Source organism: Mesoplodon densirostris, chromosome 11, assembly GCF_025265405.1.
Source record: "Mesoplodon densirostris isolate mMesDen1 chromosome 11, mMesDen1 primary haplotype, whole genome shotgun sequence".
NCBI lineage: Eukaryota > Metazoa > Chordata > Mammalia > Artiodactyla > Ziphiidae > Mesoplodon > Mesoplodon densirostris.
Window position 1 is genome coordinate 91,001,538 of NC_082671.1, and position 27,883 is coordinate 91,029,420.

The following is a 27,883-nucleotide window of genomic DNA, read 5'->3' on the forward strand; positions in this document are numbered from 1 at the left end:
ACTAAGCCATATATATGATGTGTTATGTGTCACCATGATTTTTAAGTTCTTTAGAACACTATTGTGAAGTAATTAGTTTTTAATTTGGGTTTTTTCTTAATCTTTTGGAAAATCATTATGAAAGCAAAAATTTATTCTTTTCCCTAATCCATTACTTTTGAAGTTCTTAAAATGTTATATATATTTTTGTTATATACATGATTTGGATAATTTCCTTGCCATCTTAGAAATGTTTATGCTGCAGAGTATTCTGACCAGTGGAAGAATATAGAATGGTAACTCTGCTTTAACCTGTAACTGCACATGATTTTGTTTTTCTCTCATCTTTCTATGTCCTTCATTTCTCTCTTTTTTTTTTTTTCTTTTGCTGCGTTGGGTCTTCGTGCTGCGTGCGGGCTTTCTCTAGTTGCATCAAGCAGGGGCTGCTCTTTGTTGTGGTGCGCAGGCTTCTCATTGTGGTGGCTTCTCTTGTTGCGGAGCATGGGCTCTAGGGTGCGCGGACTTCAGTAGTTGTGGCACGCGGGCTCTAGAGCGCAGGCTCAGTAGTTGTGGCGTACCGGCTTAGTTGCTCCGGGGTATGTGGGATCTTCCTGGACCAGGGATTGAACCCATGTCCCCTGCATTGGCAGGCGGATTCTTAACCACTGTGCCACCAGGGAGGTACTCCTTCATTTCTCTTTTAAATTTCTTCTTCTTTTCCCTTAAAACAAATTATTTAAAATGGTTATTTCCAACATTACATTCTATAACTGCCTGGAGATCAAGCTTGGGTTTTGGTCACTATATTTAAATAGCTGTAGAGGGAACCATTAGTATTTTATATATCAGAAGAGTGATTCACCAAAATATTTTTGTTTGTGAAAGCTTCATCCTTCTGCCTTTCAAGTTATTAAGAGTTTAATAAATATTTGCTAACTCTAAAAGTTGGCTTAGGTAATCATTTAAAGTAATTCTTTCAAAGGTATGCCTAGAACTCATGTGAGAGAGAACTTTTGGTGGGGGCAGGCGGGAGGAGGTAGTGGGTCACAGCATAAGCGAGTGGATCTGAGGCCGAAGTCTGTGGAGATCAGGATTTCTCAGAGGGGCACTGTTGACATTTTTCACCGGAACATTCATTGTCACCTTGGCAACCAAGAGTATCTCCAGTGGTAGCCAGGTATCCTATTGGGGGGGGGGGGGCAAAATTGCCTGCAGTTGAGGATCACTGATGTAGATAAGAAAGGATTTAGGCAATATTCTTATCAGTATTGAGCCAAATTATTTTTTAAACTTTTATTTATTAAATAAACGGTACATGTTTTGCTGTTGAAAAATTAGGGGGGAAAATGACAATTCAAAGGAAATCATATTTACTGAAAATCCCACTTTTTAGAGATTATCATTTTGATATATATCCTCAGATTTTAAAAATGTTTTTGTGTATGTGTCTGTGGTGCTCATGTATATGTATGTGTGCACAAGTGGGTAGGTGTGAGGATGTGTAAGTGTTAAGTGTGTGTGTCTTTTCATCTGGAAAGGGAAGTGATATCATGTTTAGCAACATGCAGTTAAATTCTTTACTGCTTGGTTTATCCAACTGTCATTATAGAATACTGGGAATTGGTGTTCTAGACTTGAATGCGTTAGCAGATGATTAAAAACTTTTTACTTTTAACATTTTTTCCCATGACTATAAGAAAACTGAAGAAAAATATTTTCAGTGGGAGTAGGTTTTTTTTACTAACGGGATCTGGGCAAATCTTGGAATTTAGACTGCTTCATTTGTAGGGTATAGTGACAGGCCCTTTTTCATATTTGCTTAAGGAGATAACTGGTATTAGATCCAACTGAGAAGATAACTAGAGTTGTTGGTGTCTTAAGGCCCTTTAAAGAGACTCAAAATCTACCAGAAGGTGTTAATAAACCATATAAAGGTATTTTTGCTCCATGGTAAAAGTTTAGTGTTTGCACTTTTTTAAAAAACACTTTTTAGTATATTTCATGTATCTTTTCATCATGTTATGTTTAACACTAAGAAGTGGATACTTGCTTAAAAGGAAATCCATTAATTGTAAATCTATAGTCATAGAAATCCAAATTATCAAAATTTCTTACTAGTACTGTTTAGTGTGAAAATAAGCACTATAACCCACATAAATCTGTAGTCACTGTATGCAACTAGTGGTTCTCAAACTCTTTGGTCTCAGAACCCTTTTACACTCTCTAAGTATTGAGAACTCAAAAGAGGTTTTGATTATGTGAGTTATATCTGTAGGTATTTACTGTATTCTAAATTAAAACTGAGAAATTTAAAAATATTCATCAGTGCATTTAAAAATAATAAATATTATAATATATAATTATAATTACTATAATTATTAATGAAGTTTGAAATGAAATAATGAAGAGTAGTGGTGTTTGTAACGTCATTGTATCTCATTGAGGTCTGGCTTAATTGAAGATAACTGGATTCTCATCTGCTTCTGCATTCATTTTGTTGTATTTAGCACATGTAATGTAGTCTTTGGAAAGTTTCACTATACATTCATGAAATATGAGGCAAAGTAGCATCTTAGTGTTGTTCTAAAAATAGTTTTGGCCTCGAGGATCCCCCTGGAGTTCCTAAACAACACTTTGAGAACCGCTTTTTTATGCTATTAATATATACACTTGATATACCACCCAAGAATCACGTAGGGGATTTTAGAATGGCATATTTGCCCTGTGGTAGAGAGCATAGGCTGAATTTAGATGGTGTGTACCCCTCAGGTGAATATATTTACAAGGGAGCACCTTTAGTAAAAATCGATTTTTATTATTGTATTTACACTTGGACTTTACTGAAAACATTATTAAAATACTTTTTTTTTCCTATGTGTAACTGGTAAACTACAGTCCTTTCCTAAGTTTGATTTTGATATTACTTTCTTTTTTCCCTGCAGCTCCCTTAAAAATTTGTAATGGTCATCAGTAGGAAAAAGATTCAGTTTCTAGAAATACTTTAGTACTGTCTATTTCAAGATCATTCTAACTTCATCTGTGTAATATAAAGTAGAACTATATATGAAATGAAATATGTCACTAACTTGTTTCACACTCTCTTTTGAAATATTCAATAGTTTAGTTATAAATACATATGCATATGAGATTTAAAGCTGAAAATTCAATAATCATCTCACAATTCCTTTCCCTTAACCTCTGTTGCATTGTCTTTAAACTTTTTTGGTTATTTACCCTATAAAGAAAAGATATGAGCACATGTCTCCAAATGATGCATTTATGCATTTATGAATTATATATATTTAAAGTTATTGATACTGTGAGCATTTTAAAACGTATACACAAATAGAAATTAAAGATTAAAAAGGTGAACGTTTAAATTTTTGATTTTTAGTAGCCTTAAAACATCATTATTGGGCTTCCCTGGTGGCGCAGTGGTTGAGAATCTGCCTGCCAATGCAGGCAGGGGACACGGGTTCGAGCCCTGGTCTGGGAAGATCCCACATGCTGCGGAGAACTAGGCCCATGAGCCACGACTACTGAGCCTGCACGTCTGGAGCCTGTGCTCCACAACAGGAGAGGCCGTGACAGTGAGAGGCCCGCACACCGCGATGAAGAGTGGCCCCCGCTTGCCACAACTAGAGAAAGCCCTCGCACAGAAACGAAGACCCAACACAGCCAAAAATAAATAAATAAAATAAAATAAAATAAAAACATCATTATTAATAGCATGATTGAATATACATTATTATATTTTATAATTCTGATTTACCCTGATTTGGGTCTAAGTCTATTTTCTTTCAGAACTTGGTTTTAATATCTCTCATAGCTGGAAAAAACTCAACATTAGGTAAATCCAAGTGGAAGATTTTAGTGTACTCACTAAATCATGATACTTATTTTCACTTCCACCCACCAGTTATGTAAAAGTTTTTCTTGAAATACGACTAAATTTCATCTTCTGATATGAGTCTGTCATTCTTACACACTATTAAAAAGTATTGCTTTTTTTTTTCAATCTGCAGCAAGGGAATCCCCTGCCATCACTTGATTTTAATTTAATTTAATATATTTTTAATTGTATTTTATTTTATTTTTTGGCCATACGGTGCAAGCATGCGGGATCTTAGTTCCCTGACCAGGGATCAAACCCACACCCCCTGCAGTGAAAGTGCAGAGTCTTAACCACTGAACCACCAGGGAAGTCCCAAGTATTGCATTTTTATATTTTTAACCAGTAAGACCACTGTAGAGCTTTATTTGGAAGATAATATTTTAGCACTGCCTCAAGGTTGGTGAAAGTGGTCAGTATAGTATTTCAACCTTCATCTTGAGTTCTTGAGGTCAGACTTGCTTTATGTAATTCAGAGAGCAAATCTCTGATATTCTGGGCAGGGGGAAAGGTAAGGGGAAGCTGTCTTTACAGCTTCTACTATTTAAAATAATGTAAACCACAGATTCACTTAACTGGTTATTGTATGCAATGATACATAGTTATTTCTTCAGCTTGAAAACAAATAAAATAGAAGTTTTAGTATTTGGATGGCGGGGCCAGCATTCTCAGTAGATCATCTAGCCATCTCCTTTGGAGAACATGCTTTATACCCATTGGTGGCTGAATCCTGCTGATCTTCACAGGGATATTTTTTGTGATTGTTCACATCATGCCCGTTTGATGGGGATGGTGATTGTCTTCTCTCCCTTTATCTGTCCCTCATACCTCTCCCTGATTCATCTTTATGCAGCACCCTTGCACCTCAAGTCCTCTCTTCAGTTCATGCTCACTATTCTGGAATATACTTTAATCATTTCTAGTATCATTGGTTTACTCATTAGTTTCTTGTGAATAATCCATTTCCTGTTCTGCATTTCCTAAGAGAACCATTGACTTTCAGAGATTTTAGCTCAGTGCTCAGTAAGAAAGAACTTTACGTAGGAACAAAGAAGAACATACTCCTTCATGTGAATTTAAAAATAACCAAAGTAAGCTTTCAAAAAACAGTTCACCTTTACTACATGTATATCCTTTTCTATTTTGTTCTCTTTCATTTTTCAAAATCCTGGTCATGAGCCACTGAATTGATTTTATTTTATATTTATTTTTTTATTTTAAAAACATTATGGGAGGGGCTTCCCTGGTGGCGCAGTGGTTGAGAGTCCGCCTGCCGATGCAGGGGACACGGGTTCGTGCCCCGGTCCGGGAAGATCCCACATGCCGTGGAGCGGCTGGGCCCGTGAGCCATGGCCGCTGGGCGTGCGCGTCCGGAGCCTGTGCTCCGCAACGGGTGAGGCCACAACAGTGAGAGGCCTGCGTACTGCAAAAAAAAAAAAAAAAAAACATTATGGGAGTATAATTGCTTTACAGTGGTGTGTTAGTTTCTGCTTTATAACGAAGTAAATCAGCTGTACATATACATATATCCCCATATCTCCTCCCTCTTGCGCCTCCCTCCCACCCTCCCTATCCCACCCCTCCAGGCAGTCACAAAGCACCGAGCTGATCTCCCTGTGCTATGCTGCTGCTTCCCACTAGCTTTACGTTTGGTAGTGTATATATGTCCATGCCTCTCTCTTGCTTTGTCACAGTTTACCCTTCCCCTCCCCATATCCTCAAGTCCATTCTCTACATCTGCGTCTTTATTCCTGTCCTGCCCCTAGGTCATTCAGAACCATTTTTTTAGATTCCATATATATGTGTTAGCATACGGTATTTGTCTTTCTCTCTCTGACTTACATCACTCTGTATGACAGACTCTAGTAGGTCTATCCACCTCATTACAAATAGCTCAATTTTGTATCTTTTTATAGCTGAATAATATTCTATTGTATATATGTGCCACATCTTTATCCCTTCATCTGATGATGGAAACTTAGGTTGTTTCCATCTCCAGTCTATTGTAAATAGAGCTGCAATGAACATTTTGGTACATGACTCTTTTTGAATTACGGTTTTCTCAGGGTATATGCCCAGTAGTGGGATTGCTGGGTCATATGGTAGTTCTATTTTTAGTTTTTTAAGGAACCTCCATACTGTTCTCCATAGTGGCTGTATCAATTTACATTCCCACCAGCAGTGCAAGAGTGTTCCCTTTTGTCCACACCCTCTCCAGCATTTATTGTTTGTAGATTTTTTGATGATGGCCATTCTGACTGGTGTGAGATGATATCTCATTGTAGTTTTGATTTGCATTTCTCTAATGATTAATGATGTTGAGCATTCTTTCATATGTTGGCAATCTGTATATCTTCTTTGGAGAAATGCCTATTTAGGTCTTCTGCCCATTTTTGGATTGGGTTGTTTGTTTTTTTGTTATTGAGCTGCATGAGCTGCTTATAAATTTTGGAGATTAATCCTTTGTCAGTTGCTTCATTTGCAAATATTTTCTCCCACTCTGAGGGTTGTCTTTTGGTCTTGTTTATGGTTTTCTTTGCTGTGCAAAAGCTTTGAAGTTTCATTAGGTCCCATGTGTTTATTTTTGGTTTTATTTCCATTTTTCTAGGAGGTGGGTCAAAAAAGATCTTGCTGTGATTTATGACATAGAGTGTTCTGCCTATGTTTTCCTCTAAGAGTTTGATAGTTTCTGGTCTTACATTTAGGTCTTTAATCCATTTTGAGTGTATTTTTGTGTATGGTGTTAGGGAGTGATCTTAATCTCATACTTTTACATGTCCCTGTCCAGTTTTCCCAGCACCACTTATTGAAAAGGCTGTCCTTTCTCCACTGTACATTCCTGCCTCCTTTATCAAAGATAAGGTGACCATATGTGCATGGGTTTATCTCTGGGCTTTCTATCCTGTTCCATTGATCTATCTTTCTGTTTTTGTGCCAGTACCATACTGTCTTGATTACTGTAGCTCTGTAGTATAGTCTGAAGTCAGGGAGCCTGATTCCTCCAGCTCCGTTTTTTGTTCTCAAGATTGCTTTGGCTATTCGGGGTCTTTTGTGTTTCCATACAAATTGTGAAATTTTTTCTTCTAGTTCTGTGAAAAATGCCAGTGGTAGTTTGATAGGGATGGCATTGAATCTGTAGATTGCTTTGGGTAGTAGAGTCATTTTCACAATGTTGATTCTTCCAGTCCAAGAACATGGTATATCTCTCTATCTATTTGTATCATCTTTAATTTCTTTCATCAGTGTCTTAAAATTTTCTGCATACAGGTCTTTTGTCTCCTTAGGTAGGTTTATTCCTAGATACTTTATTCTTTTTTTTTTTTTTTTTCTCGGTACGCGGGCCTCTCACTGCCGTGGCCTCTCCCATTGCGGAGCACAGGCTCCGGACGCGCAGGCCCAGTGGCCACGGCCCACGGGCCCAGCTGCTCCGCGGCACGCGGGATCCTCCCGGACCGGGGCACGAACCTGTGCCCCCCACATCGGCAGGCGGATTCCCAACCACTGCGCCACCAGGGAAGCCCCCGATATTTTATTCTTTTTGTTGCATTGGTAAATGGGAGTGTTTTTTTGATTTCACTTTCAGATTTTTCATCATTAGTGTATAGGAATGCCAGAGATTTCTGTGCATTAATTTTGTATCCTGCTACTTTACCAAATTCATTGATAAGCTGTAGTAGTTTTCTGGTAGCATCTTTAGGATTCTCTATGTATAGTATGATGTCATCTGCAAACAGTGACAGCTTTACTTCTTCTTTTCCGATTTGGATTCCTTTTATTTCCTTTCCTTTTCTGATTGCTGTGGCTAAAACTTCCAAAACTATGTTGAATAAGAGTGGTGAGGGCTTCCCTGGTGGTGCAGTGGTTGAGAGTCCGCCTGCCGATGCAGGGGACACAGGTTCGTGCCCCGGTCTGGGAGGATCCCACATGCCGCAGAGCGGCTGGGCCCGTGGGCCATGGCCGTTGAGCCTGCGCGTCTGGAGCCTGTGCTCCGCAACGGGAGAGGCCACAACAGTGAGAGGCCCACGTACCAAAAAAAAAAAAAAAAAAGAGTGGTGAGAGTGGGCAACCTTGTCTTTTTCCTGATCTTAGTGGAAATGCTTTCAGTTTTTCACCACTGAGGACGATGTTGGCTGTGGGTTTGTCATATATGGCCTTTATTATGTTGAGGAAACTTCCCTCTATGCCTACTTTCTGCAGGGTTTTTATCATAAATGGGTGTTGAATTTTGTCAAAAGCTTTTTCTGCATCTGTTGAGATGATCATATGGTTTTTCTCCTTCAATTTGTTAATATGGCTTATCACATTGATTGATTTGCTTATATTGAAGAATCCTTGCATTCCTGGGATAAATCCCACTTGATCGTGGTGTATGATCCTTTTGATATGCTGTTGGATTCTGTTTGCTAGTATTTTTTTGAGGATTTTTGCATCTATGTTCATCAGTGATATTGGCTTGTACTTTTCTTCCTTTGTGACATCTTTGTCTGGTTTGGGTATCAGGGTGATGGTGGCCTTGTAGAATGAGTTTGGAGGTGTTCCTCCCTCTGCTGTATTTTGGAAGAGTTTGAGAAGGATAGGTGTTAGCTCTTCTCTAAATGGTTGATAGAATTTGCCTGTGAAGCCATCTGGTCCTGGGCTTTTGTTTGTTGGAAGATTTTTAATCACAGTGTCAATTTCAGTGCTTGGGATTGGTCTGTTTATATTTTCTATTTCTTCCTGTTTGTCTCGGAAGGTTGTGCTTTTCTAAGAATTTTTCCATTTCTTCCAGCTTGTCCATTTTATTGGCATATAGTTGCTTGTAATAATCTCTCATGATCCTTTGTATTTCTGCAGTGTCAGTTGTTCTCTTTTTTCATTTCTAATTCTATTGATTTGAGTCTTCTCCCTTTTTTTCTTGATGAGTCTGGCTAATGGTTTATCATTTATGTTTAACTTGTCAAAGAACCAGCTGTTAGTTTTACTGATCTTTGCTATTGTTTCCTTCATTTCTTTTTCATTTATTTCTGATCTGATCTTTATGATTTCTTTCATTCTGCTAACTTTGGGGGGTTTTTGTTCTTCTTTCTGTAATTGCTTTAGGTGTAAGGTTAGGTTGTTTATTTGAGATGTTTCATGTTTCTTGAGGTAGGATTCTGTTGCTATAAACGTCCCTCTTTGAACTGCTTTTGCTTCATCCCATAGGTTTTGGGTCGTCGTGTTTTCATTGTCATTTGTTTCTAGGTATTTTTTGATTTCCTCTTTGATTTCTTCAGTGATCTCTTGGTTATTTAGTAGTGTATTGTTTAGCCTCCATGTGTTTCTATGTTTTACAGATTTTTTTCCTGTAATTGATATCTAGTCTCATAGCGTTGTGGTTGGAAAAGATACTTGATACGATTTCTATTTTCTTAAATTTACCAAGGCTTGATTTGTGACCCAAGATAATGATGTATCCTGGAGAATGTTCCATGAGCACTTGAGAAGAAAGTGTATTCTGTTCTTTTTGAATGGGATGTCCTCTATATATCAATTAAGTACATCTTGTTTAATGTATCATTTAAAGCTTGTGTTTCCTTTTTTAGTTCATTTTGGATGATCTGTCCATTGGTGAAAGTGGGGTGTTGAAGTCCTCTACTAGGATTGTGTTACTGTCAATTTCCCCTTTTATGGGTGTTAGCATTTGCCTTATGTACTGAGCTGCTCCTATGTTTGGTGCATAAATATGTACAATTGTTATATCATTCTCTTGGATTGATCCTTTGATCATTATGTAGTGTCCTTCTTTGTCTCTTGTAATAGTCTATTTTAAAGTCTATTTTGTTTGATATGAGAATTGCTACTCCAGCTTCCTTTAATTTCCATTTGCATGGAATATTGTTTTCCATCCCCTCACTTTCAGTCTGTATGTGTCCCTAGGTCTGAAGTGGATCTCTTGTAGACAGCATATACATGGGTCTTGTTTTTGTATCCATTCAGCCAGTCTGTGTCTTTTGGTGGGAGCATTTACTCCATTTATGTTTAAGGTAGTTATCGATATGTATGTTTCTATTACCATTTTCTTAATTGTTTTGGGCTTATTATTGTAGGTCTTCTCCTTCTCTTGTGTTTCCTGCCTAGAGAAGTTCCTTTAGCATTTGTTGTAAAGCTGGTTTGGTGGTGCTGAATTCTTTTAGCTTTTGCTTGTCTGTGAAGCTTTTAATTTCTCCATCCAATCTGAATGTGATCCTTGCTGGGTAGAGTAATCCTGGTTGTAGGTTTTTCCCTTTCATCCCTTTAAATCTGTCCTGCCACTCCTTTCTGGCTTGCAGAGTTTCTGCTGAAAGATCAGCTGTTAACCTTATGGGGATTCCTTTGTATGTTAATTTTTGTTTTTCCCTTGCTGCTTTTAATATTCTTTGTATTTAATTTTTGATAGTTTGATTAATATGTGTCTTGGCATGTTTCTCCTTGGATTTATCCTGTATGGGCCTCTGGGTGCTTCCTGGACTTGATTGACTATTTCCTTTCCCACATTAGGGAATTTTTCAGCAATAATCTCTTCAAATATTTTCTCATTCCCTTTCTTTTTTCTCTTTTTCTTCTGGTACCCCTGTAATTCGAATGTTGGTGCATTTAATGTTGTCCCAGAGGTCTCTGAGACTGTCCTCAATTCTTTTCATTCTTTTTTCTTTATTCTGCTCTGTGGTAGTTATTTCCACTATTTTATCTTCCAGGTCCCTTATCCGTTCTGTATCAGATATTCTGCTATTGATTCCTTCTGGAGAATTTTTAATTTCATTTATTGTGTTGTTCATCATTGTTTGTTTTCTCTTTCGTTCTTCTAGGTCCTTGTTAAACATTTCTTTTATTTTCTCCATTCTGTTTCCAAGATTTTGGATCATCTTTACTATCATTACTCTGAACTCCTTTTCAGGTAGACTGCTTATTTCCTCTTCATTTGTTTGGTGTTGGATTTTTACCTTGCTCCCTCATCTGCTGTGTGTTTCTCTGTCTTTTTATTTGCTTAACTTACTGTGTTTGGGGTCTCCTTTTCACAGGCTGCAGGTTCATAGTTCCCGTTGTTTTTGGAGTCTGCCCCCAGTGGCTAACGTTGGTTCAGTGGGTTGTGTAGGCTTCCTGGTGGAGGGGACTTATGCCTGTGTTTTGGTGGATGAGGCTGTATCTTGCCTTTCTGGTGGGGGGGACTGCATCCGGTGGTGTGTTTTGGGGTGTCTGTGACCTTACTGTGATATTAGGCAGCCTCTCTGCTAATGGGTGGGGTTGTGTTCCTGTCTTGTTAGTTGTTTGGCGTAGGGTGGCCTGCACTGTAGCTTGCTGGTCGTTGAGTGGAGCTGGGTCTTATCGTTGAGATCGAGATCTCTGGGAGAGCTTTCGCAGTTTGACATTAGGTGGAGCGGGGAGGTCTCTGGTGCACCAGTGTCCTGAACTTGGCTCTCCCACCTCAGAGGCTCAGCCCTGACACCCGGCTGGAGCACCAAGACCCTGTCAACCACACGGCTCAGAAGAAAAGGGAGAAAAAAAGAAAGAAAGAGAAAAATAAAGTTATTAAAATAAAAAATAAAAAAATTATTTAAAGTTCAAAGAGAATTAAAAAGTACTTTAAAAAGGAAGAAAGAAAGAAGAGAGCAACCAAACCAAAAAACAAATCCACCAATGATAACAAGCGCTAAAAACTATCCTAAAAAAAAAAAAAAACGGACAGACAGAACCCTAGGACAAATGGTTAAATCAAAGCTATACAGACAAAATCACACCAACTCCACCTCCTCAATTTTGGGATGTTTCGTTGTCTATTCAGGTATTCCACAGATGCAGGGTACGTCAAGTTGATTGTGGAGATTTAATCGGCTGCTCCTGAGGCCGCTGGTAGCTATTTCCCTTTCTCTTTGTTCGCACAGCTCCTGGGGTTCAGCTTTGGATTTGGCCCCGCCTCTGCGCGAGGGCGTCTGTTCCCCACCCAGACGGGACTGGTTTAAAGTAGCAGCTCATGAAGGGGCTCTGGGAAGGGTACAGAATGTGGAATGCAGGGCGAGCCTGCGGCGGCAGTGGCCGGCATGACGTTGCAGCAGCCTGAGGCGTGTGTGCGTTCTCCTGGGGAAGTTGTCCCTGGATCCCGGGACCCTGGCAGTGGCGGGCTGCACAGGCTCCCGGGAGGGGAGGTGTAGATAAGTGACCTGTGCTTGCACACAGGCTTCTTGGTGGTTACAGCAGCAGCCTTAGCGTCTCATGCCCATATCTGGGGTCCACGCTGATAGCCGCGGCTCGCGCCCGTCTCTGGAGCTCGTTTAGGTGGTGCTCTGAATCCCCCTATCCTCACGCACCCAGAAACAGTGGTCTCTCACCTCTTGGGCAGGTCCAGACCTTTTCCCGGACTCCCTCCCGGCTAGCTGTGGCGCACTAGCCCCTTCAGGCTGTGTTTACGCTGCCAACCCCAGTTCTCTCCCTGCGCTCTGACCGAAGCCCGAGCCTCAGCTCCCAGCCCCGCCCGCCCCAGCGGGTGGGCAGACAGGTCTCGGGCTGGTGAGTGCTGGTCGGCACCGACCCTCTGTGCGGGAATCCCTCCGATTTGCCCTCCACACCCCTGTTGCTGTGCTCTCCTCTGCTACTCCGAAGCTTCCCCCCTCCGCCACCCGCAGTCTCCGCCCGCGAAGGGGCTTCCTAGTGTGTGGAAACCTTTCCTCCTTCACGGCTCCCTCCCACTGGTGCAGGTCCCGTCCCTATCCTTTTGTCTCTGTTTATTCTTTTTTCTTTTGCCCAACCCTGGTATGTGGGGAGTTTCTTGCCTTTTGGGAGGTCTGAGGTCTTCTGCCAGCGTTCAGTGGGTGTTCTGTAGGAGTTGTTCCACATGTAGATGTATTTCTGATGTATCTGTGGGGAGGAAGGTGATCGCCATGGCCTACTCCTCTGCCATCTTGAAGGTCTGAATTGATTTTAGACTCACAAATAGATAACAGCCCAAGGTTCAAAAAGCACCATCCTTGTTCTTTCTTCACCATTACTGGCCCCACAGTTTTGAGGTTTCCTTTGTGCCCGCCTCTGTCTTTTTCTAAAGTCTTTTCTGCATAGAGCCTCTGTGCTGACTTTAATCTCTCTCTGGAATCCTCTTCCCTTAAATCTATATGGCTAGTTCCCTCATATCATTTGGCTCCTAGCTCAAATGTCATGGACACCTCAGAGGGGCCTTCTCTGTTCATCCAACCACAGTTAGCCCTCTTTTTTCATTTGCTAGCACATCACCATATTTTATTTTCTTCATGGCACTTACGATATCTGAAATTAATTATTTGTGTTTTATTATCTGATTTTTTTCTTATCCCATTCACACCTACCAGTCTGAGTATAGGTTCCCTGAGGAGAAGGAGGTTATGTGTCTTATTCACTATTACATCCTTAGCTTTGACAACAGTGTTGGCACCTAAAGTAGGTGCTCAAATAGTTGAATGAATGAGTAGCACTTGGCTTAAATTTTTATGTTACGAAAGTCAAGCTTTTATCATACTCCAGTGAAACTGATATGGTAAATAAGCATGTTTCATGGGTAAACACATAATACTTAACTTTCCATGTATGACTTGCCTACTATATGTAGTAATAGCATTAACTATTGGTTGAGTGTGAAGGATGTCTCAGCCATTGCTCTACCTTCTTTACAAGTGTCTTCGCATTTAATTCTCTCAGCAACTCTGCAGTAAGTGGTGGTCTCCTAACTTGACAGATGAAGAAACTGAGTCTCAAAAATAAGTAACTTGCCTTAGGTCGAGATTTAATCTTCCCCAGTGTCCTCACTCTTAACAGGTACCCTAGACTGCCTCCCTACCCTAAAGATGAGAATCCTCAGAGGCAGGGAACTTGAAATTAACTTGAAATTAATCATCATCATTATGGAATGCTTTGAGTCAATAAAGTGTTTAGAGCTGTAAGCAGAGTTAACGGGGCATATAAACATTATAATTACATATCTGTTGCCATCAATTCAGAATCTTTTTTGATAAGCATTTTCTTTCTTTCCAAATAGTTTGTGGAGACGTTTCTGTTGGAGAGGAAGAAGGTGAAGGTGAAACTGGTTGGATTGAAGGAGCTGCGATCCTCTTGTCAGTAGTGTGTGTAGTATTAGTAACAGCTTTCAATGACTGGAGTAAGGAAAAACAGTTCAGAGGTTTGCAGAGTCGAATTGAACAAGAACAGAAGTTCACAGTCATCAGGGGTGGTCAGGTCATTCAGATACCTGTAGCTGACATTACAGTTGGAGATATTGCTCAAGTGAAATATGGTAAGTAAAAAAGGGCAGTGCATCTTACACATGATGTGATGTTATTGTAATCTTGTTCACAGTTTAGCATACCTTTATTTTGTTTCAGGTGATCTTCTTCCCGCTGATGGCATACTTATTCAAGGCAATGATCTTAAAATTGATGAAAGCTCATTGACTGGTGAATCTGATCATGTTAAGAAGTCTTTAGATAAGGATCCCTTACTTTTATCAGGTATGAATTTCTTTTATAACTGAACTTTTTCCTCCTCCGCAACTATATACCACTGTCAGCAAACAGTTCCCCGAAGAGCCAGTAATGTGAAGAGGATTCTGTATTTTATGTTAGCTTCTACCCTTATAAACTTTAGAGACTTTCTTTTGTAAGTCAGCAGAGACATTAGAGATCTTTAAATCCAGAACTGTATTTTTACAAATGAGGAACCGGAGTCCAAAAAAATGAAGAGATTTGAGAGTCGGTGTTAGTTAATGTTAGGATAATGATAAAACTAAAGTATAAGCCTAATGATCTCTGTTAAATGGAGCTGTTTTACATTTATTCTTAAGGGCTATTGTAATATAAAATTAAAGAATGATTGTGTGTTTAAAGCAAATTAGTGAATTTTCTATGATGGTCTACAAAGGACAGGATTAAAAAAAAAACAACTCATAAAATCCTTAAAGTTAACCTAATGTCGCTCCCTCATTTAACTACTGAGGAGTGAGTCCGAGACATCAATTATTTATCTAAGGTAATATGATTAATAATAAATAGGTCCAGGAGTAGTACCACATCTACTAGGCAGAACTGAATTTGCACACGGTTAAGACATGTTCCGAAAATCTAAGGCTTTGTGTAGGTGAGGGTGCTGTCTGAAAAGGGGAGGTACGTGTCTACTTAGGAGGTTTTTACAACGGCTTAACTGTTGATAGCTAGACCTAAGGTTAACTGGAAATGAAATGGAAGGGATGATGAAAAAAATTACAAGCTGCCTTCTAAGATGCTACATGAAAGGAAACCAGAGTACCACAACTTGTCTCCAAAATTATACCAGTTCCTTAGCTTTTTATTTTCAGTTTCCTACTCTTAATTTTCTAGTGTTCTTTATAGAATTTACAAAATTGCTTTTAAGACATTTGGTTTAAATATATTTTTAGATTGAGTTGTACTAGCATTTGGAGTAAGAAAAATGTTGCCTATTTGTCTTTAATTATTATTTTCAGATGTTAATGGAATGCTAACATTTCCTACATTGTAAGGAGATTCTGCTTATTTAAATATTTAATAACTTGGCAGCTATACTTTTCACTTCTTCTCTGTGAACTTAATTTTCTAATTGGTTGGGCATGGTTTTACTGAAACCAAAGTCAAACGTGTGACAAGGGTCAGTTAAATTAGAATCACAACTTCGGGGCACATACCTAAGTTTAGCTATTACCTTTTTAAGATTTGTAAATATGTGCCAAAAGGCTTATTGTAAAACGTCCCACCACTAAAAATCAGAGTAATTTCATGTATATACGTTTATAAACAGCATTATAAATAGGGGGAAAGTTTCATTTTAATATAGAGTTTTGTTTCTTTGAAAAAATCTTGGGATTTGTATACCTTCAATATCCTGCACTACTAAGAACACTCCTACTCGATTTGAATTTTTCTTTATATTGCTCTGCTTGAAATTCATTCCAAATAGAAATATCTTGGATATATAATGTATTTAAGTTTAATGTATACTTATTTTACTTATTCCTTGCCATACTTCTAAGAAACTGTTGGTTAATGTTAGCCAAGTAAAATCTATGATTTTTCCAAAGGAGAGGGAAGCTAGCTGGTCATACCTAACTGCCACAGACTGACCAGGCCACAGTATTTGGTGAACTGAGGTAGTCTCCTCTTGCCTTTTTGCCATGTATACTTCATGGGCTTTGATGTACATCTAGCTTATTCACACACTGCTTAGCTCTTCAGAGTGACATCCTTTAACGGAATCTTGGTCCTTTTCTGTTTTAACAGACATGGCTGGTAAGTTTTTGTAGACTCAGGTTCCCGACACACCACGTATACCAAGAGGACTCTATAAATTTTCCATGTTTAAGAAAAGACTGAAATAACTTTCTGGAGTCCCTTATCACAGTACGGGTGGGAAAGTTTTTCTGCATTTATTTCCCTCTTCCAAAAATGTACTGAAAACATGAAATGCATTTATTTTTAAATTTATTCTCATGATGCCATCTCTCACTGCTGTTCTTGGCTTTTTAAATTTAGATGTTTAAAAGCAGTTATTCAGTTAGCGGTAGGGATATGACCAGAACAAAAGCTGTTTACTTTGCCTGAGCATATTAGCTGCCAACATTTGATTACCTGTGGTCAAGAAGAACAGAACATAAAAAACTGAAATTTGCTGAAAGCTAGAATTGTTAAAAGAAATAAACTGTCTTTTACATTTAGTCCTTGCTCAATAAATATTGTTTCACTGTCCTTAATTTCTTGTTTCCCTTGCATTTTTACTGGCAAAGAAGCTAATAATTAGTGAAATAGTCAGAATATAGATTTTTTAAAGCAAGAAAATCAAAGGCCTAAGAAGTCGTATTGGATAAATTACTTAGTAATTAATAGCCAAATATAAATGTTTAAGTACTGGAGTAAGTACGTATGCTTTACGATCTTACTTTGCAAATAACCATTGAACATTGTTTTGGTACACAGGATTGTATAGTATGTGCTACAGACCCTGCCCTCCAGGTGGTAGTAAACTAGGAGATCAAATAAATAAGTGATAACTATAAAGACTTTATTGAGTGTATTAAAAAGAGTTAAGTTTTGAAAGTTACTTAAAATTCACAAAAATATTAGAGAGGTGGGAAGCCTTTTAATGAGTGAGGGAAAGATGCAGAGGTGTGGTCGTACAGGTTGGAGAGTTGTGAGCAACCTTAGTGACATTATATCATAAGAAGAATATACCCTCTGTGCTCTGACAGAGCGGGATTGAATCTGCCTTGTCACTTAATAGTTGGGTAACCTTGGGCAAGTTTCTAGGAAGTAAGAATAATAATGCCTGCTGCTTGCAAGACTGTTGTGAGGGACAGAGTCAGAATTCAGTCAGTGTTCCCATCTCTGCTCCCCAGCTTTTTGTAATGGAGTTTTATGTTAGGCTAATGGATGAAAAAGTTTGGAGTGTTGTTTGGTCTCCATGTGAAGACTTTGAACTTTATTCAGTAGTCAGTGAGGGTCAGAAGTTTTGGAGCCATGAGAGGCTTATGATAAAATCACATCTTAGGAAGGGTAAACTTATTTCAGGATGAACTGGAAAAACAGAAACTAGCTAGGCTGCTTGCTGTTGTAGTGATCTAGGTGGGCTGGCATGAAAGCCTGGGTTAGGGAAAGGTGGTAGGGTTGGCTTGGGAATATGTCAGTTGTTGCTGTGTGATCCTTTTTGTTGTAAGCACATTTCTTTATAAGTGAAGTGCCACTAATAATAATAATAGTTATAATTTAAATATTGAACATTCGTTGAACCCCTAAAATTCCAAGCAATGTGCCAAACACTTTACACTTACAGACTTAATTTGCATCTCATTTTTAAAAAGTGTAGGTACTGTTATCCATGTTTATGGACTAGTAATTGAGATGTTACAGTTTGCCCAGTATCACATGATAAATGAGTAGTAGAGTGAGCTTTGAACTCAGATGACTTATTACAGACATAAAACCTTAAGCACAAGAATTTTGGTTTTATTTAATGTGTTGTTGAATTTTAAAAACACATTTTCTGTTGTTGTAGGTACTCATGTAATGGAAGGCTCTGGAAGAATGGTAGTTACTGCTGTGGGTATAAATTCTCAAACTGGAATTATCTTTACCTTACTTGGAGCTGGAGGTGAAGAGGAAGAGAAGAAAGATGAGAAGAAAAAGGAAAAGAAAAGTAAGGATAGCTATATGCTATAAGAATTGGTATTTGGAAATACGGCAGCTAGATTGTAAGAACTCATCCAGAAAATACACTGTTTCATCAGATTTTGAAATGAAGAGTTCTACAAAAAAATTAGTTACCCAACATAGTACTTTCAAGTGGTAGAATTGATGGAGGGGGAATTTTTTTTTTTAAGACTTAGTAGTCCGAGGAGGGCTTTATGAAGGAAGATATCAGTCCTGCTTTACCATAGCCAGATGTATTCAGCATCTCCTTGAATACTTTAAAATCTCCCTGTCATTTGATCAGCAAAACGAATTAAACTCCCACTTCCTTTGCTTATTTTTTTGCTACTTCAGTAGTAGCTTTCCTTGTCAACCATATCACTTTTTGGCCTCATTGAGCTTTTCATCTTTTTCAAGTTTTCTACTACTCACATTTCCCAGTCTGTACTTATGTACTTGGTTTTTAGACATAAGATCAAGACTTCACCTTGACACCTCATGTGTTTGCCTTGTTATATTCAGCCCATCATTAGATATCAAGGTTTTAAAATTTTAATCTTGATCCATTGTATCTGCTGTCCCTCCAAGGGGATCTATTATCAGCAAACTTGATAACCATAGTTTATCCACAAGGATCTTATAAGAAGCTGTTATACATAGGGAAATAGCTCAGGATCACTTAGCTGGGGAGTATGTCCCCTTTTTAAAAAGGCCCGCCTCACCCTTTACTCCAGAGTTTTTCTCTTTAGGGCAATAGCACTTTACTGTGGTTTAACCACTTAGATTTATTTAATTTTACTTGGGCTAGTAAGCCCATATTTCTCTCACACACATAAGTATTTTGAGATCTTATAAAATAAATGCCTTACTAAAAGTCTTGGCTTGCTATATCTACAGCAGTGTTTTTAATATTTAGGTGTTTTGGATCGGTTTCTGGGTTTTGTCTTGAGCTGTGAAATCTTGATTTCAAAGAGAACTATGTTTGAAGAGTTCTGGCTGCTGGCAAGGGAGGCAGGCCCCACGCTGTAGGTTTTTCCTGTCCCACTCCTCACGGCAGCCCTCCACGTGCCGCCCTAAGGGGCCAGTGCGTAGTGCTGATACCATTTCTGGACCGCTTTATGTGCGTTATCTCAATAATCCTTACAACCATACAGAAAAGGCTATTTATCTTTTTGCTGACAAGTAAACTGAGGCTTATGGAGGTTGCATAACTTGCTCCAAGCCGAAGATCTAATTAGTGGCAGATCAGACCCACTTGTCTGACTCAAAAGTGTGTGCTCTTCACCATATATTGTGTTGCATCCTAATTTACAGGAGACTAAAGTCAACAGACCCTGTTAAAAAAAGAAAGGGAAGTTCACATCATGACCTTGTTCCTGTTGACCCTACAGTTTCTTTTCCAACAAGCACCTTTTTTTTCTAAGATCTTATATACCTATTTTTATTAATCCAGTCAAGAGTATTCCCAGGAATTAACATCTAACTGACTGCTGTTTTTGATTCTTGGTGTGAGAGAGAGAGAGAGAGAGAGAGTGTGTGTGTGTGTGTAATGGGAGACACCATTTTTCCATCTGTGGACTTCCATCTCTTTTGCCATTCCCTTGAATAAATTGATATTATGTATTAATAAATCCAGGGTAATCTGTCTCAGTTGCCTTCATAATCTGGAACGTGAATGTTTGGTCTCTTTCCAAAGTTGGGCTCATTCAAAGTACCTAGGTATTCTGTCTCCTCACCTGTCTTGAGCATCTGTTCCTCTTTGACCATATTTGTTCCACGTTTTCCAGTTTGAAGATAGGTCTCCTTGATAGAGAAGTTGAAAGAATAGGCTGAGTGGTTCTCTTCGTCATTTTTAATATTATACTCCCTACTCCAAACAATAGACCCATTCCCTCCTTGATTACCTTTTACGTTAGACATTCTCATCTTTGTTTTCTCCAGATCTAAGTGAATTGGGGGATTCCCTTCACTAGTGGTTTTACCGTCTTACGTTGTACCTTCATATTCTAGTCGTGCTTGCTTGCCTCCCCATCTTCTATACGTACCAGGCTGGTTCTCACCCCCGTCGGAGTTCCCCTGTGTGCCTGCTGTCTGCCTATGACAGCCCTTCCTCCCGCTACCCCTCCCCGTTTCCACATTCTTAGGCTTCTATCTGTATTTAGTTTGAAAACCTCTCGTACCATATTTGGGAGTATTGCAGCATAAAAAAGAGTAAAGTCTTATGGAGAAATCAACCAAGTACAGATGCCCCAAATTATTTTGGAGTGTCCCCCCCATGGTTAAGACCCAGGGAGTGATTGAGCCAGAAGGTCATGATGGGCCAAATGCTTTCTAATCTGTATACAGACGCGCACACACACACACACCATTGTGTAACAGTTCTGTTATAGAAATGTGAGCTACCTTTGCATAATTTAACATGGCTGTATTCATTTCTTTTGGAAAGCTTTAATTCCCATTTTGTTCCTACAGATAAGAAACAAGACGGAGCTATTGAGAATCGCAACAAAGGTAAATTCAAGAGGATCAAAGTACACTTAGCTTGTTCTCATTATATCCCCAAATATATCTCTTGTGTGCTGTATTCATCCAAAAGTAGGATATATATGGAAAATTAACAATCTGTATTACTTGGGTGAATGTCTCTTTTGTCAGTGCCTGACTCATGCTGCCTTTACAATGTTAATAAGACTTTAATTATGACCTGTGGTAGTAAGCTTAGAAAGGTCCAGATGTAGGTAACTTTAAACTTAAGCATTTCAGTATTTTATCATTGGTTACAATATGATTGCTAGCAAAAATGCATAAGAAACAAAATATAAAATGTAAATTTTTTGCAGCCATTTAATAGTCTGTAAGCATATGTGCATTTCTCTATATGTGTGGTCCTACATAATGTTCTACATTATGGTCATAACTTATATGGGAGGGATTTATGGTGTTTGGAATGAGTCTCATTATCTAACACAACACACAGGAAGAAAAATGACTTGGTATTTAGCTCTTTCAGGACCCTGTATCTCTTCTTGTGCCTCATCCCTATTTCCTAGCTCAACATTCTCAAATCTGGTACAGAGTTTCAAAACCTAGTGTCACTAATTGTCTTATTTTCTCTGGGTAGGCACAGAACAGGAAGCTAAATGTTTAAATTTTTGTGTTTCTATAAGAAATTGATTTTTTCCCCAAAAATTGCTTGAAAATGTTAACAGTTACATGTGCCTTTAAAATGTAGTGAAGTTATATTTGCTCTTCAATGTAGCAAAAGCCCAGGATGGTGCAGCCATGGAAATGCAGCCTTTGAAGAGTGAAGAAGGTGGAGATGGTGATGAAAAAGACAAAAAGAAAGCGAATTTGCCAAAAAAGGAAAAATCTGTTTTACAAGGGAAACTAACAAAGCTGGCTGTTCAGATTGGCAAAGCAGGTATGATATATTCGAGAAAATAAGATGTTTTGTTTTAAAATATGCTGCCTTTCTATTTAAAAATCATCTTTGACACACTTAAGACTGGAAATCATTGCTTTGTGAGTGGAAGAGGAGTTAAAAATATTTTCAGTTTTATCTATAATGTACCAGGCCTTTGAGTTACTGTGGATCCCCATAATATTTTGCATCTTGGGAACTGTTATCCTCATTTTATGCAGAGGGAGTGTCCTCTGTGTCCTCTGTCAACTAGCTAATAAATAAGTGGTCAGGTTAGGATTAGCGCCTAAGGCTGCCCAATTCACAAGCCCCCACGCTTCTCTCTCAATTTCTGGGAGCAATAGAGAGAGGGCTTAGCAGTGAGGTTACTCCGTAAAGATTACCCAGCTATATTTTAATAAAAAGAAATTTCACCACACATTTTCTTATCTTTTTTCTGACTATGAAAAAAAAATAAAGTGTGTGTTTTTCTGAAAGTTACAGTTAACTTAAATTGAATGGATTAGTTAGAGTTAGAATGGATCATCCTGGTGAGGCTGAAGTTATAAATTACAGCCATCACTAGAAAACACCTGTTAACAGAACTCCTCTTCAGAGGAAATAAAACAGAGCTTTAGCTAAAAACATAGCATGCCCTTCAACAGTATCATCTTTATGAAAGAACACGTGTGGGCTAAATCAGACTACACTATTAAAGTCACTTACATTGCATCATTCTGTTACTTCCTAGGACTATGTTGGAAAAAGTTAATTTTTGCTTCTGTCCTCAAAAAGCTTATTATCTAATAGCAAATATTTGCTTTTGATATTATGTAGCCAAATGGTAATACTGACTCATACAGTGTTGGGGAAAAGGGTGGCTTTAAGATGGTGATGGTATTTTAGTAGACACTGAATTGGATTATTAGACCCAGATAGGTGGACATGCCTTATTTTGTAATACTCATTTATAAGGGGCTAAATATCCCACAAAACAGAAAGGTGTAAGTGATTTGTAACATGTGATTAACTGTTGGTTTGCTAAGTTAATAAAGCAGTAAGGATAGATGAAAAAATTAAGTAATTTTAGTAATTTGTGTTTTTTTCATAAAAAACATGGCGTTTGGTATTTAATTCCATGTCTCCCCATTGATCAGGTTCTTATCAACTTCTCTTTTGTCATGAAAGCAGCTTGCCAACGTGTAGGGCACCAGCTTATACTAAGCTTTTGGTATTTCCCCGTCATTGCTTATTATTTTGTCTCGGCTTTAGTAGAAGACTGAAGATACAATTAAGTCTAGAAAAGAATCATAAACACTTTTTTCCCACTTCTCCTGGGTTTCGGGACTATACTTGGAAGCAGAAATTAAATCTGATAATGTCAAGCGATGAGCTAAGCACAAAAAAGGATGTAACGGTTTCTCAGCGAAATTAAAATAAATATCACCAAAGTAGTTATAATTCTTCCAGTGGCTAATATGTAACTGACAATGAATCGTGTCTAGAATATTTAATAATTACATTTTCCTTCTTTTTATGTAGGTTTGTTGATGTCTGCCATCACGGTTATCATTCTCGTATTATATTTTGTAATTGATACATTCTGGGTTCAGAAGAGACCGTGGCTTGCAGAGTGCACACCGATTTACATACAGTATTTTGTGAAGTTCTTCATTATTGGAGTTACGGTTTTAGTGGTGGCAGTGCCAGAAGGCCTTCCGCTCGCAGTCACCATCTCACTGGCTTATTCAGTCAAGGTAAGTGAAAAGAAAGTCTCAGCTGGTGTAGAAAATGTACAGCTGGTTGCTCTTTTCTCTTGGGCTCTGGAACTAGGGGATTTCCATAAATTTACACTGTTTTCTTTAGCGCTGTCATTGATTCCCTTCTCCTCCCCCCAGTTGAAGATCTCTGCATCGAGACCTATATATTCCTGGGATTGCAGACTTGACACAAAGCTAAGCATAACTCTGCTGGGGAAGGTTCTAGCTTAATTTTCCTCATATGATAGTTATGTTGTCCTGTCCCCTCCTGTTTCCAATCTGTAACTTTGAAGTAAGCATGTTTATCATTTGCCTGTGGTATAAGAGCAGAGAGGTTTACTTGAATCCAACCGTCTAAGGCCTCCTTGTTTCCACACTTGGACCCTCATGACCCCACGGTCCTGCCTTCACATGGTAGACTCATGTTTCTAAAAAATAATTCAGATCATCTTGTTTCCTTTTATAAAACCCTCCAGTGGCTTCGTGTCAGAATGAAATCCAAGGTTCCTTGGTATGGCCTGCAGGGCCCTACCCCATCTGGCCTTTGCTTTCCTCTAGTGTTCATCTCCCACCTCTCTCTCCCGCTCTGGTCCAGCCTCACCAGCCTTCCTGCTGTTTCTCAAATACCCCAACCCTGTTCTCACTTCAGGACCCTTGTGTTCCTTCCTTTGAATCATCAGCTCTCTAACTTTACTCAGGTCTCTTCACATATCACCTCTGACCACTCCATTTACAGTAGCTAACTACTCCTTGTTCTCTTAGTAGAATGTCGGAAAAAATGAGCTTCAGTGGCTTTGCTAGCTGCTGGTTACCTAAAGGAATATTCTGTTTGAAGATTATTAATCTACTTCTTAATCAATTTTATATCTTATATGGAAAAGGTGGCTTCACATGTAAAATTATACCTGATGAAAGAATGCTGCTCTTATCAATTTTCTAATATTAATTAATATTTCTCCTTAAGTAATATTGCTGACAGAGAGCAATACAAAGTAATTGGTCATAGTTTCTGCTCCAGCACTCTTATCTTAAGTGTTCCCAAGAATTTTCAACAGATGTGTCATGATAATATTTTTTGCTTACTGTTTGACTTTATTTTCAGGCATTTCACATCTTTTGTTTCAAAAGTAAAATGGTAAATGTGTCAAAGTAATAATGAAATACAGTGTAATCATCTATTTGATGTTTTAAAATAATTAGAAATAATTGGGGTAAATATAAGTTTTAGACACATGGGTAAAATCAGTCATTTTATCAATACTGTCGTTAGTTCACTTTGAATAGTCATTATGATATTAATTTTTCAATTGATCAAAAAGGTATAGGCAGGATTGATTTGAAGTCCTTTCATAGAAAATAAATAAGAGCACTTCTCTGTAAGTTTTATTAAATGTTTATTTTAGCCCAAATGTTACCAGTCACTTTTCTTTTCATTGAGGTGTGGTCCTTATGGCTCCTCTGTTAGTGTTTGGCAAAACTGAACACATTTTCTTTACTGCAGAACTTCCTTCTTTTAACGTTCAGTATTAATCACAGTAATCACAGTAATCTTCCTTCCCCATATTTATTTCTTCAAGGAATCAGTTTCTTGCAGTATCTTGCATATTAGTAGTCACAGAACATACTTTGTAAAATAACTGTTTACAGGTTTTAACCCATTCCAGGTATGTTTTAAGTATCAATTATCAAGCATTTTAACCTAAATGCTTTTTGGAGCTACAGTGAAACTCTTTGTTTTTTTTAGAAACTATCTTTTTCTTGTAAGTAAGAGGAAGGGATGATCCTGAGGATGAGAAGACCAAGTGTACCAACATATGGAAAAGATAAAAATGATCCTTTCTGGTTTTGTTATGTTACCTCCATCTATCAGAGTCAAAAGAAAAAAAAAATAAATCAGGCAGCTACATGCCCACAAACTCTATATTTAACTGATAAGCTACTTTTTCCTTGGTGACTGATACTAGAATCTTTTGTTTTCCACTTAATAAGGAGACTTAATCCTTACATGTTATATACTCTTAGATGGCTGTAAGTACCTCTGTACTTAGAGTACAAATTATTATAGCTCTTGTAATTTGAGGACACTTCACAGAAGTGTTGGAGGCATATAGTCAACATGATTTGCATATGGGTGCAGGTATCTGTATTCATTTACTAGATTATGTTACGTAGTGGGGAAATGATTGAAACCACTGAAAGCTAGTACTCTATTTAGCTTATTTGAATAGGTCAAATATACTAAATTCTTCCAGTATTAAATCGGTGCTTTATACTATGTATCCATGTAAAGTTGGGAGTTTTAGTTCTGATTTTAAAGCAGTTTATAATCATTTTAATATAATGAGGTCATTGGTTTTATATGTAGCTTAACTACTTTTTTTTGGTCACTGTAGAAAATGATGAAAGATAATAATTTAGTGAGGCATCTGGATGCTTGTGAAACCATGGGAAATGCTACAGCTATTTGTTCAGATAAAACAGGAACATTGACAATGAACAGAATGACAGTTGTTCAAGCTTACATAAATGAAAAACATTATAAAAAGATTCCTGAACCAGAAGCTATCCCACCAAATATTTTGTCCTACCTTGTAACAGGAATTTCTGTGAATTGTGCTTATACATCAAAAATATTGGTAAGCTTTCTTTAATAATTTATATATGAAAATTAATTTTTCAATTTGTGATGATTTGACTGTATGTAGCTTTTAAGCTCTATCATTACTATTTATAAATTGAAGACATGAATTGTGTTAAGTTTTTTAAAGACATATATCCGTATACTGTATTTAATTTTCTTTTGATACAATTTGTGTTACTAGTAAGGTCTGTTGATCAACATATACATTCTGTTTATTTGTATTTTGAATTTACTGTGTTTAGAAACTCTTGAGCCTAACAACCAGAATAAGTCCTTAATTTTAAATTTTTACTTTGCTCATTTTGTGAAAGACTAGTCTATCTTACTATAGAAAGTTAACTCAATTTACTAGAGAAGATTTTGAAACTAGATTTCAACTTAAAATAATACGTTTTATATATGCTTGCTATATGCTCTGTTTGGTTTCTCAGTAGATCCTACCTATAAGGTGATCCTTAAACCTTTTGGGACTAATGGAATAAAGTAATTCTAGACTTGTACTACCTTAGAATAAAATATTTTTAACTTTGCAAGTTTTAAAAGTCTTATTTGTAACATAAAGCATGAAATTGTTTGGCTGATACGTGTTCTAGTGATTTGTGGGTGAAGACCATAAACAAAATTAGTATTTCATGAATTGGATTATTGGACTGGAATGTTATGAGATCTTGATTCTAGGTCTAGCTTTGCCTTAGCTGAAAGTCTGAGCTTTACTTTCTTCAATTGTTTTTTTTTTTTAACATCTTAATTGGAGTATAATTGCTTTACAGTGGTGTGTTAGTTTCTGCTTTCTTCAATTGTTAAGTAAAGATGGTTACATCTGCCCTTAATACTGTTGTGATGATTATTACATAAGAAGGTATTTGTGAAGATACTATGAAGGAAATAAAGTTTTTATATATATTTAAGTCAACAGTGCTTCATTTTAATGCTTATACTTTTATTTTAAGCTATAAACTTTGGTAAAGTAGATTTAATTTTGAATTATTTAATGTAAACATTCAGTGAAAACAAGAGAAAAGGAAAGGAATTAAAATTTCTTAAGTCCCATATGTGTCAGGAACCAACTTTAAAAGTTACATTTCTTATTTAATTCTTGGGTCATAAGAGCTCCTATTTTCCAGATGCTGAAGCCAAGGACCACAGCAGTTGGGTAATTTGCCAAAAGTTCACATAGCTAGTAACTGGCAGGGCTCAGATTGGAATCCATGTCATCTTTGCTCCAGAGCTTCTTTCTACCTTACTGTTTCTATGTCCCTCTTTGAAATGCTAAAACTAATAGAAGTTTTCTGTATAATTTCTGTATAATTTTGTTTTAGAATGTCTCGTTCTGTTTTACATTATAAATTAAACTGTCATAGAGAAACAAGATGATACTAGCTTCTAAACCTTTTTTTCTTACAGCCACCAGAGAAAGAGGGTGGATTACCGCGTCATGTTGGTAATAAAACTGAATGTGCCTTGTTGGGACTTCTTTTGGATTTGAAACGGGATTATCAGGATGTTAGAAATGAAATACCAGAAGAAGCACTGTACAAGGTCTACACCTTCAACTCTGTTAGAAAGTCCATGAGTACTGTCCTGAAAAATCCAGATGGAGGTTTCCGAATATTCAGCAAGGGCGCATCGGAGATAATTCTGAAAAAGTAAGAGGAAAATGCTGAGATGAATAATTTGCTAACTATAGTTGCTTTATGGAATATCTACTATGTTAATATTGTTGCTATTTTCTTTTTGTGAATATCAGGCATTTGCTAGGATGTTGGCGTTTTTTAGTATATTTTAATGGTATCGCTCTTTTGCCCAGGGTATTCTGTCATTTTCATACTCCAGCTTCTTTTATTTCTTAGTATTTTGCTACAGGGAAAATAAGCCCATTACATTCAATCTGGTAGGTTTAATGAAGTGAACATTGATATTTGTTCTGAAACATGTTGACTCCATTGTTATGTAGGATCATGAAAAATAAAAGCCTTCTGGGAAGAAAAACTGCCGTTTATGTCTTCAACGCTGCATTGCAGATAGTGATGAATGAATTATATATTAGTTTTTAGAACAGCAAAGCAT

The 27,883-nt window shown here is 37.7% G+C and overlaps 1 protein-coding gene across 2 annotated transcripts in view; it reads left to right on the plus strand.

Moving 5' to 3' along the window:
* ATP2B1 (ATPase plasma membrane Ca2+ transporting 1) overlaps positions 1-27,883 on the plus strand; it is a 73,486-nt gene that overhangs the window by 13,037 nt on the left and 32,566 nt on the right. For both annotated transcript variants that reach the window (XM_060113594.1, XM_060113593.1), the window contains exons 3-10: positions 13,866-14,120; positions 14,209-14,334; positions 17,882-18,022; positions 20,488-20,526; positions 21,275-21,436; positions 22,958-23,172; positions 25,569-25,811; positions 27,221-27,462. In XM_060113594.1, the coding sequence (XP_059969577.1) occupies positions 13,866-14,120; positions 14,209-14,334; positions 17,882-18,022; positions 20,488-20,526; positions 21,275-21,436; positions 22,958-23,172; positions 25,569-25,811; positions 27,221-27,462 (1,423 nt within the window). The remainder of the gene's footprint in view (positions 1-13,865; positions 14,121-14,208; positions 14,335-17,881; positions 18,023-20,487; positions 20,527-21,274; positions 21,437-22,957; positions 23,173-25,568; positions 25,812-27,220; positions 27,463-27,883) is intronic.